This window comes from Plectropomus leopardus, chromosome 9, assembly GCF_008729295.1.
Source record: "Plectropomus leopardus isolate mb chromosome 9, YSFRI_Pleo_2.0, whole genome shotgun sequence".
Lineage (NCBI taxonomy): Eukaryota > Metazoa > Chordata > Actinopteri > Perciformes > Serranidae > Plectropomus > Plectropomus leopardus.
Genome location: NC_056471.1, coordinates 7,887,525 through 7,899,913, shown reverse-complemented (window position 1 = coordinate 7,899,913; position 12,389 = coordinate 7,887,525). Strand labels below are relative to the sequence as shown.

At 38.4% G+C, this 12,389-nt stretch overlaps 1 protein-coding gene across 2 annotated transcripts in view; it reads right to left on the bottom strand.

The window, feature by feature from the left end:
- Positions 1-12,091, bottom strand: part of pigg (phosphatidylinositol glycan anchor biosynthesis class G) — a 94,538-nt gene extending 82,447 nt beyond the window's left edge. For both annotated transcript variants that reach the window (XM_042493498.1, XM_042493499.1), the window contains exons 1-3: positions 11,673-12,091; positions 11,360-11,565; positions 358-567 (exon numbers count right to left, since the gene is read on the bottom strand). In XM_042493498.1, coding sequence (XP_042349432.1) covers positions 358-567; positions 11,360-11,565; positions 11,673-11,826 — 570 coding nt within the window. In that variant the 5' untranslated portion in view covers positions 11,827-12,091. The remainder of the gene's footprint in view (positions 1-357; positions 568-11,359; positions 11,566-11,672) is intronic.
- Between the last annotated feature and the right edge of the window lie 298 nt (positions 12,092-12,389).

Genomic DNA, 12,389 nt, shown 5'->3' with positions numbered 1-12,389 from the left:
ATTAAAAATTGAGGAACCTGAGTGTAAATTTGATTGCTTTTGAGGTTTTTGCGCACACACACACACACACACACACACACACACACACACACACACACACACACACACTAAAAAAGAGAAAAGGGTGCTTCATGCATATTCAAACTGAGGATGGGAGGATTTCATAATTATTCAGGTTTTTCCTTCCTGTCCCTTACCTGTTTCTTAATGACACAGGGGCATGATTCCTCATCACTTTTAAAAATTCCTGTGTTGTATCTACCAACACGTGCTTTAATCCTTTATTGATTGTTGGAGAAAAACACATCACTCATACCTTTCACAAAGCTGAACCGTGGCTGTTTGACTGACATGTACCTCAGTGTAGTCGGACACAAAAAAGGAGGTCGTGCCGTCGTACTCCATGAAGTGTTTGGGGAAGAGGCGCACCCAGGTGTCGTCTCCGTAGAAGACCATCCTCTTCCCTGCTGTTTTGGCTTGCCAAACGAGGTTGTCTTCCAGCAGTGCAGGAGAATTCAGGTTCATTACCACATCAATGAAGCCTGGGATACTGCCAGTGGTTAGAGCCTGGGGAGAGATGTGTTTTTGTCATTGTCCTTTGAACAATAATTGCCTTTTAATGGTGTTATACAACTTCACAGTTTCATCGTATGAATCCAGCTAATTAAGATCTGTGCTGCAGCACAGGGTTCAGTAAAAATACAAATAACTAATATTCAAAAACAAAATGAATGAATCAATTCTCCTTTTCATTTGATCGGTCACTACTTTGATCTAAACTGCATCCCCAATCCAATCTCGCTGCCACGGATGGAAAGTGAAAGCTGAATCAGGTAGATTGGTAAAATTTATGAAGTACAGTTTCTACTGATTTCATCATGGAATCTGAAATAAAACAACACCGGCCCCCATTTGACTGACAAGAGAAACACAGCCTATTTTGGAAGTCAGGAGAGAGCGTGGTGCATCGTCGAGGGGGAAGTACAAAGGCCTTGTCTTTATGCACTGAAGGAGACACGGGTATGCAGATGCCGGCAGGAAGCACTGTTATTCATACTCCCTATGAGCTGCCGGGAGCACAGCCTGAGATCGTCCGGCACGCTCAGAAAATCCAGGCTTAAATCAGAGGTGACCAGCCTTTAAAGTGTGAGGGCCCAGGTGTTAGAGAAACGGGCCGAGGGAGCTGGGCTGGCAAAGTCATCTTTTATATCACCTTTTGAAACACTATTTTATCTGTTTTATTGTTGATGCATTTGTCCTTATATAACCCTGTTTTCCACTTCACATCTGGGGACTTTATTGATCTTATCAGTTTCTATGTATTACTGTTTTGTTTGCAAAACACTCTGTAGCAGTCTGTGCATGGTTACTGTGTGCTCTTGTGTTTTTTTCTGTGCTCTTTGCTTCTGGTGATTGGCACCACATTTTCAGTGATCAAATAGAGTTGGTAGGGTAGGCTGCTAGTGTTTCTGTCTAGTTGCAGGTCGACTTTTCTCAGCTTCAGTCTGGAGCTTTTCAGAAACAAATAATTATGTTAATTTGTTAAACTGATTATTCTGCAAAACATATAGGTTTACTGTACAAAAAGCTAAAAAGGAATTAAAAGAAGGTGTATCTCTATTATTGGGGTCAAATTATGGAATGATGCAAGTATAAGTTTAAAAATGTGTAATTCACTTTTGGTTTTCAAAAGAATGGTTTGTAAAGACATTTTTGAAGGGTACAAACTTGAATATGTTTTTTGTTGTTTTTTTACATTTTGAAAGGTAGCTTAAATTGCTGAGCATGTAGGTTAGGCATATATAAGCATTTTGCTGCTGCCTAAACCTGTTCAATCTCTACATCATACACAGACTGCTGTTTTTGTTTATACTGATGATACTGTTTGTGTTTATTGTATTATGGATGATGACTGAATAAAATACTACTACTACTACTAAATCAACACTGATTATAAACATTTTCAATGGACAGGACTGATAAAGTTGGCTGCCTAATACGCACATTAAGTTAGCTGTTCTATTATCATTAGTTGTTAGATGCTAGGTAAACGACAGCATAAGAGACAGCTAATGTGGCTGTCGGCTAATGGCGTATAATAAAACGGCTAACGTTAATGTGTGCCGTTGGCCAGGTTAACTTTTAATGATAATTGTTTAATTCTTAAATGATGTTAAAACAGAAGCTTTACTGATCTCTCAAAATTCCTCATTAAGGCCTGGCGACAGCCGGTGACACAGCTGAGCTTACAGCATTGTGGTCGACAGCTGACAAATTCAGCTGCTAATGAGTGCTATTACAGCTTACCTGTCGAAATGTACTGTCCGACAAAAGGTAAAGAGGTGAAAATATTCTCAATGTAGCATACACCTAAACTGATTTTGATGGGACACTGACTATGAATAAGTAGCTCATACAACCCCACTTCAAAAAATTCTGATGTATCCCTTTAACTGTTCTACAGTAACTCCACCAATAAACTCACACCCCCACATACCTGAGAAACATTCATAAACCTTTCTTAATTTACAATTAAGCAAAGTTCTCTACTATCACACTGAAATGTTTGTGTTTCCTTTTAAAAATGACAAACCGATAAACATACTCTATGCATGAGTATTACAGAAGCCTTTCAGTTTTGTCGACTTATTCACAGTTACTGATCTGACTAGAAAATTTTGAGCTTCATCTTCTGAGCTTTGTTCCTCGAGCTCAATTATTCACCACTTCCTTCCTTGCGATTGTTTTGCTCCTGCAAGAGCAGATGCTTGTTTCAGGAAGAAATGAAAAGAAACTGACGGTTCATCTTCAAACGCAGTCCTCTCTTTCTGCCTGTTCAGTCTCACCGAGGTCCCTCGTCTATTAATAGAGATAGGCTGACCAATGAAACCAGTGGTTCAGACAAAAACAGGCCCTTTTTGCCAATCTGGCAGAGCACTTTGCTGTTATGCAATATTAAACACAGAGGCATATGGAGATGATTCTTCTGGAGAGAAAACCGATCAGCTAAACACGCACAAAAGCTCACAATGAAAAAAAAAGTTCACAGTTTAAAAAGGCTAAATCTTAAAAATTCTCCAGATGACAGAGGAAAAAAAAGATTTAGAAGCTGCCTAAAGGAATCACTGAATCATTATGTGTTAATTACTGGCCCACAGTATGTGTCGAAGTTCGCAATGTGCCACTGCTAAAATGTCAAATACAATATCAGTGGGGTACACAGACACTCTGGCACTGACGTGAAAACGTGTAAAGGTGCCAAAAAAACAGATGGAAGGGACTGTGACTTCCAGGCTTTGAGGCTGGCTTTTTTTATTTTTTCATTTCCTCTTCACATATTTTTAACTACTGAATAAAAGAGTTTCCACCATTAACTTCAAATGTTCTCAATATCCTCTGGTCTTATTACTGGATAATACTTATGGAGGTAATACAGTGGACCTTTTATTCACTTGGGGCCACAATACAGAGAAATATCATAATTGTTTTTTTACCTTAAGTTTCAAAGATAGAAATGAATCTTTCTATTACAGAAGCAATTCCTTAACTCATGGCTGTGTCCTACCCTATCTCATAAATCCAGTCTTATCTTATTAGGGCTCAACAGTAACAGCTGCAAGGTTGTCATTTGCAACCGTTTTGAGAAATTGGCAACCAACTGGTTGCAAACATTTTTTATCATATAAACAACTGGGGACAGCAAACATCAAAACATGCACCTCAGAATAACTAAAGGTTGAATATTTGTTGCATTAGTGACATTTAAATATTGCTGTTACTGTATCCAGACTAATGCTATATCGCTATTGTTGCAAATGACTGAATCTTGTCCAAAAATTCTGTATGTGAATAAGTGCATTTACTCTTGTGCACACAAGCATCTGTTTCAGAGACAATGCCAAAGCAAATTAACTTGTTTGACTTTTGGGTAGTGTTATAAAAGTATAGATATCAATTCTGGATATTTGAAGCTGTTTTAATACTCATTTTCCACAGTATCGATACATTAGTACCAGCTTAGCATAAGTACTTTCTCTTATTGTTAATGTTTTACTTGTCGACATCACAAGGACTGAGCAAATTAATTCTGAAAAGGACCGTAGAGTATCAAATAAAATGCAAACAGCAAATCATTTTGTTTTGTTACTCAACTTTTCAGAATTCTTTTATGTTACATTTCCATCAATAAGCTAATGTACAATTACTTACCTCAAAATATAATGCCAGTAAAAGTGGCAACTGTATTTTAATTTCTGGCAACCAAAAGCTGATGGCAAAAGCTTAACAACCACTTAGTCTACAACCAGTTAGTCTTACGTGTTAGTCTATAGTTAGTCTATAAGTGTAAATTTGATATTTAAATTAGCTCTTGTCCTGTCATTAACCTCAACAACCTCAGTCTGGACATTACCCTTTGCCAACGAACAAAGTGAGTCTGCGATATAAACAACCATGTACCAGCCTTGACATAACATCACAATCAAATTTAAAATTCAGTGTTTCCCCCAGAATCTGTGTGGAGGTAGCTGACTACAGGGGGAGGGGGTTAACTTGTATGTGTGTGTCCCTTTTTCATCGGCCTGTGTCCCCTCTCTAATTTCAGACATTTTCGTGGGTCCATGAAAACAGCGCAGGCTGAGCTTGTAATGGCTTATTTTTCCTCAGCAGCAGTTTGTGGGGTTTGAGTCGCAGGATGGATAGTTGATTGGTTAATTCTGTAAGAGAAGATAAGAGGAGCAGCTACTGCAGAACCTACTGAAAGCTAACTTTTGGAATCAGTGCAATTCATGTTTCAGTTTCACTTTCGCTGCATCTGGCTCTCTGCTGCTCCGTCTGTGCCTTGAGTATGCTCTGTGCTCTGAAAGTGTGATGCAATCAATACCTAAACAGTATATTTATTCCAACAACGCTTCTAATAAACGGTCCAACTCCAAAAATATAAACTCAATACATGGTGGCAGATGTTTTTTGTGGCGGGCGACCACAAATAAATAAATGTGTGGGAAACCCTGAAATGTACCATACAAATAAATACATTTCAGTTTAATTAAATGTAAAATTCACATAAAATTTATGCAATTAAGCACATCATCATACAGTTCGAGTAGCCTTTCAATCACTATATTTTTGCAATCATATTGTTTCCCATCTTCATAGTCATAAACATACCAACCTTACATGAGGCTTCTTTTTTTTTTTGTTATTTTATAACTCAGGATTCCTATCTTGGGAAGGTTAGTACTATTCTGTAATAGATCCCTACCATAAAAGAAACTAATTTTTTTTTCTAAATGCAATTAGGACATGTTTCTATCATAAAAATCCTAAATGTCATCCTAAACTGAGATACGACGGGATTTAAGACACAGGAAGTTTCTGTAATGAGGCCCCTGGTCTACTGCATGCACGCTAACCAGGCAGACACAAGCCTTTCTAACAGCCACACTGCTGCAACTGCTGCTGTTATGATGAACTGGACTCATTGTCCAAAAGTCTGACAGCGCGGCTCAACTGGCCACATGTGAATACACGACTGAGGCTACAAAACCAACTTCTTTTCTCCTCCTGTTGTGGTTAGAAAGAGTCAGTAAACTGGAGCCATTAAAGCAGTGTGAAGACCCCAGGGTGGAGTTTCCTGTATAACAAATGTGGCTCTTAATTAAAAAAAAAATAACAGACAGGAAACTAGATGCTAGAACCGCTGCGATTTCAAAATCAGTTGTGCTGTTTTGTGTGCATGTAACTTTACTACACACAGCAGAGGAGTGTTAGCTCTTGTGTGTGTGTGTGTGTGTGTGTGTGTGTGTGTGTGTGTGTGTGTGTGTGTGTGTACATTAATGGCCATGCCACTGAGAGATTATGATTTAGGTTAGTTGTCTGTGTCATACCAGTTAATTGGGTGCAATGCAGTGATAGTGGGCAGGAAATGGCAGTTGGTCTGTACTGCCACCTACTGGTGTGTCGCTAAATCGCAACACTGTGATGGAAAAATTTCACCTGTGATGTTGTTAACACTCTGTGAATAACACTTCTAAATCACTTCCAGGTTAAACTAAGCTGTATGTTTTATTACAGACGAGTAATGAGCTGCCATGTTTGTTTTCGTGATGCACCAGCTGCGGTGTGACATCCTGGTTTCATCAAAGAGCGCTCTCAGTTGTATTTCCTCAATAATACATCAAAAATTAATAAAAAATCATCTAGTACTTTATTTTGGAGGGTGCAGTATGCTGCAAAATTCTTAGGCCACTATAAATTTATTGTTTTAGTTAAGTTGCAATGAGGATAGATAGATAGATAGATAGATAGATAGATAAATATGTTATTAAGTCTATTAAATTTATGATCTTTATTATTCAACACATTAAAACACCAAAAAAGTTAGAGCGAAGTGGCTTTTTTCTATCTACTATCTTGAAGATTTCTTAAATAATCTTGTAGTATACCCGAAGATTATCACTGTAAATCTCATACTGTTGGCCCCAGAGAGTTAGAGACACATACAGACGTGGAAAGAGAGGTCACACTAAATACTTACAACTTTAGCCTGTTGAAGCTGTCTTATTCTGAAATATTTGCGTTTTTAATACTGTGTACCTATTTCCTTCATGTTCTGGTTGTAATTTAGTTAAGGGACTACTGAGAAATAAATATGTCCGATCATTATAAACTTGCTAAAATAACAACGTTTAAGGTGGCTGAAGGGTTCTGCACAGTGCTGTATATGAGGGAAACTATAAAGCAGTAGAGTCACTACATTAAGGTAAAAACGCAAAGTGTTGTGCCTCAAATCTACTGTGACCACACCCAGCCCCTTAAAAAGTGATTAAGTGGCCCTTCTGCGGGGCTTATAGATGTGCCTGTGTGCTCTCAGCAAGCCTGCAAATCAAACGTACACATTTCTAGACAGCTGATAAAGTGGCATTTTCAATTCCCCCTCTCCTCCTTGTCCATATAGTGTACTGTACATCTCTGCTGCAACATAAACCCTTCATGCCTGTGCTTCTAAATCAGAAAGATTTTATTTTGAACTTCCTCTCTTATTGATTTTTCCTCTACATACTCTCTCACTGTCAACAAATCCTTTCAGGAGGTTCACAGGCAGAGCTGTTTTTCCAAGCTGCCTTAAGGCCCCTCTCCCTCCATCATCACTGCATCCGTCTCTAAACCCCTGGATTATACTGGAACATCTGTCTCCCCGCAAGTTCACCTCAATCCCGCTCAGCTTTATCCCGTCATCCCTCCTCCACATCATCACTGACCTGCGTCAGTGCATGACAACTATGTAACTTCAGCTCCTCCTTGAAACATGAGTTAGTTCTGTTCAAAAAACTGTTTCTTCAACCATTTACACACAGTTAACCAGTTTATTTTAACTCAGAGTACTCACATCTGCATCTACGGATGTGTGAAAACAGTTGTAATACGTCAGTAAACATCAAACCTAAAATGCATTAAAAATCCATTAGAACAAGAGTTACTGTAAACACCTCCAAAAAAATTAAAAGTGCATCCCTCAACAAAAATAACAACTTAACGTTTATTCAGTTTTTCTGTAGAAGCTCAACTCAGCTTATCATTAGAATATCAGCTACATCAGAAATATGTGACAGAAAGTGTTCGGAGTGTCTCAGTGGTGAGCGTGTCCTGCTCCTCTTTGTCCAATGAGACCACAAATGAATTATCTATAGGCATCTTTGAAGTGCTGGTTAGGCAAACGAGCAATTTGACAGCATAACTTTGAGCTTTAGAAACTTATGATTGCCCTTTTTCATTACTTTCTGACATTTTATTGACAAAACAAACTGATTAATGGAAAAAAAGGCAGATTAATTTAAAGGGAGATAGCTGAATCCCTAGTTGGAAAGTGTCACAAATTTGCTGGCTTTCATTTATTTGGTATTAATTAAAATGAGCAATTCTGATAACGTTATACCATTTTTCATTAGTGTTGACATTTTATAGGCTAAAAGATTAACAAATTAAAAAAAAAGACATAAACAGCAGCATGCTCTGTTGGATCTGGCTTCAGAAAGGCTTTTATGAATGGGAGTGTGCTCCTGGTTGTTACTGATGTTCTGTTTCTCCTCTGCAGTTTCTTCTTCTTGTCTTTAGTGCTCATCCTGTCCACTTTCTCTGACACTGTCCACCAAACACCATGCTCTTTGCTGCTCTTGCTGACCTGAAGATTGCCGAGTCAGCACTCTCAAGCTCCCCATCCTACCTGTCTGAGCACATTTATCAGACATCACTGAGGAGGATTCTGTCCACATTGTGTATCTTAAGTTGCAAGTTTCTTCCAGCCTGCAACTTTTGGCTCCTATCTTCCTCCGTCTCTACAATGGCTTGACATTGTCAGCACATCCCCGTTCCTCCCACCACTGCTGAAGCATGAATGCTGCCTTTTACTCTGCCCTCTGACACTCAGACTGAATATTCTTCCTCACCTGACAACTTCAACCCTCCCTCCACCTCAGCGCACCCATACGGACAAGACCGAGCTGCTCCTTTTACCGGAAAATCACTCCCTTTGCAAAATCTCTCCAGCACCATTGACAACAACACGCTGGCTCTTTCCCAGTCGGCCCAAAATCTTAGTGTGTTTCAACACAACCAAGTCTCATGCGTGGTGCGCATGACAGAAGTGTAATTCCCTCCTGGCTCAGCTCCCAAAATACTCTCAATGTGACAGTGCACCACATTTTCACCCTTTTCAGCTTCTGCCATGTTACCCTATTTGCACTTGCAGGCTAGAAACTTAGAACATATCTTAAAATGTCCCTTTACAGGATTATAATGGGCTCACAGGAAAACATAAAACATTAAAAACTTTAAAACCAACACTTGCACCTCTTAGATGAACTTAATGAAATTTTAGTAATAAAGGAATTTAAACTTTTTGGGCTGTTTTACTTATCACAAGTCACATTTTCCCAAATTCCAAGAAGACAAAATTCGAATTATTCTTTTGTCCAGCCAACAATCCCAAACCTATTGAATTTCTAACGATATAAACCGAGAAGCAGTAAATGTTCAGCATGTTTGTGTAAGAAACAATGTTAGAAATTCTGTGTTGTTTCAGAAAGTTTTCTCTCTGATTAAGTTTGCCATGCGATTAATTAATTGTTTCAGCTGCGTTAACAAGGCACTTAATTAAACTGTTTACATATTGATCTGATCTGACATTACTACCATTTAGCAATTAGGTAACTTTCTTAAGCTGCGACAAAAGATAAACTTTTTTAAAAAAAATTATTATTTTTTTTTTTAAATAAAGCTGCGGCTCCCTAATGGACGAGGACTTAAGGCAACGTTCCCTTTTCACTTCCAGTAGGGAGATGAAATTAAATTTATATTTTGCAAAATCAGGTCAATTTGAACTCAGCATTTACTTAAATTATAACTTTAGTATCCCTGATAACTTGGTCTTGCAGCCAGGGACTCAAAATCACATAAGAAAATTGTTAAAAATATGGCAAAGACTTTATCCCTTCAAGTTCCCCTTTATTTAAATATTATTTATTAAATATTATCTTTCAATATTTATTTAAATACTAAATATCAGTAGTCAGAGCCCTCCACCTTATATTGAAGCAGACGTTCCTCTCTTAAACGTTTTAAACTGTACATCTAAGGGTGTGATATATATGGTCACTGATATCAATAAGAGGACAAAATGTTACAAACATTGCAGGAGCCATGTTTTGTGTTGTTTGCAAATTATATTCTCTAAGTTGTCTAATTTATTTAGGTGATGTAATTTTTTTCTTTTGACTTAGAAATTGATGTCAAATTATTATTCTGGGCAATTATTTTTAGATTATGATTAATTAGATGATGATCAGCTGTTACAGAAGGAAAGAGTGGGACCCCGTCTAGTTTTTACGTTCAGCAAATATGCAGAAAACATGCATTTGCTACAGCCTTTGACCTCACCTTCGACTTGAGAATGTTTTGTTAATTTTATTTTAAGTTAAAATAAATCAAAAGAAGAGCCCTGTTGAACGACGGTCAGCTCAATGCAGCTCAACAGGACCACAAACTGCAGCCTCCAAAATAATCAGTTCAATCAACAACAGTTCCAAAGGCCTATTGTACTGGAAACTGAGCATATGTCAAAGTTTAGCTGATGTCTAACATTTATGTCCTGTGCCAAACCTGTTTCGGGGAAGTTCTTATCCTTTTGAAAGAAAACGAACAACATATATATATGACCTTTTCTTTATTTTAAGATTTACATCTTCACTAGGAACAGAGGGGCTCGCGGCTGAGAGTCTGGAAGTGTCCAGACGGACTAACACATTGATGGTTTTGGTATTTTGATGTGGTTTATTGACAATAAAAATATAGATATATCTCATTTGAAATGAATCCCTTGCCATCACTATTATTTTGTTGATACAGTGTGTTGTATTGTGAGCTCCTCTCACATTAGTAACTTTCAGGACTTCTATGCATGATCCCCAGATACATGCCATAAGGAGCTAACCATTTTGGTTGGAGTTTCAATTTATTACCCTCTGTGACCTGACCATTCTCTCCTGTTTTTAAGTGTATTTGTGCTCTTTCGAAAATCCCTAAACCTAAAAATGAAAGTAGATAAAAAATGTATATATATGACACCAGCCTGATCCTTTTAATAATTTCATCACTGTTGATGAAAGTCAGCTACTACAAGTTTATTTACTGTAGTTTAGCATTAAAGTCTGATTTACAGCAGGGGTTGATCGACATAGGTTTTTCAGGGCTGATACCGATGCAGATTATTAGTAGAGACCGATAACTGATATCTGGAACCGATACACATTTACAAAAACGTTGAAAATCTTTCTGTCAACATATAACAAACTCCAACACAAAACTTTGTTCAAATGCCTTAAGCAAATGTTTTAAAAAAAACAGAAAGCTTTCAATATCATATACAGCAAGTTCCCAACAACTTTTTTCTATAAAGTGAGAATTTAAATAAAAAACACAGGAATAAAAATAGCTCCCTGAGGTTTTAAAAAGTAAAAGTTCCTCTCATGCTGACACTTTCTTTGCACTTTTTAATTGATTAATTTTGTCAGCAATTGTTAAAATAAAATGCCGATATGGATGCCGAAATGCTGAAAATCGGCTCCATGAGGCCAATAATCTGTCGGCCCCTAATTTAAAGATATGCATTCAAACTAAGTACAGTTTACTAGCGTCTTATTTTTTTTTAACACTGATCATTTGCATCATCTGCCAATCCAAAACAAGGACTTCTTGCAAACTCATGCCACAAGTGGGATGATGCATGATGGACAAACTTGATGTCTGAGCGCTCATTTGAGTCTCCACGTTATTATACCTGAGTGACACAGTGACATGTTACCTTGATCCTGGGCATGGTGACTGTCGGAGGTCTTGCCTTGGCCACAAAGCTGTGCGATGAGCCCCTCTCCACCAGGTGTCTGGTGTAGGGCATATTCATGCGACCATTGGGTCCAAACACAAAGTCCTCCCGGAGGGCATCCACTAACATAATAACCACCCTTTTAAACAGGGGCTGGGGGAGGCGAGAGGAGTTAGGAGCGCCTCCTGTAATTAGAGGAAATGATTTATAAGTTTTAAGAGATTATAGTCCACATTACAGGCAGATGGTCGCGTGTAGACTCGGGGAAGTCTGAGAGATGCTGAGAGCTCACCTGTCAGCGGCTCCGCTGGCAGATCTGACAGCCTGTTCTTGGATGAGAGAGAAGACTTAACAGGCACAGGAAAAAATCCCCGCAGGAAGAGGGCGACGCCAATCACTTCAAATATTAAAATGAACGAGGCAAACACAGACGAGCGGACTTTCATGTTGCTGGCTGACGGACACTTTAAGGGACGAGTGTGTTAGGAAGATAACTTGCTAGCTAGCAACCGACATGACGCTTCCTGCAGAGTTCACCCAAATATAGAAGACGGAAAGAAAAACATCCCATTTTAGGCGGGCGCAGAGTTAAACAACATACCATGAAGCAACGTGTCTCGGTATTTAATAAATTAGCTCTTAATTCTATCTTTTAGGCTGTAATTACGAATAAAAACACTAATACGAGTTAGCGCTGGAGCCATACATACTAACTTCCGCGTTGAGCGCATGGAACTACGGGTATAAAGTAGAGTCAAACGAGACCAATACGCTTTTTCCCCCCACAATACCTCAACTGTTGTGACTATAAATATGAGTAGATGTAAATACACTATTGCACGTTAATAAAATCAACAGCCCATAATTTTTATGGGAAAAAAAGAATAATCATTCCTTTTTCTTAAAGAAGGAGTTTCAACACTCACATGTGTACCTGTAGCAGGTAGTCCAAAGACAGTGGTTAGGGACTGTTGTGTATTTATCAGAGGAAAGGGGCTACTAGGGTGTG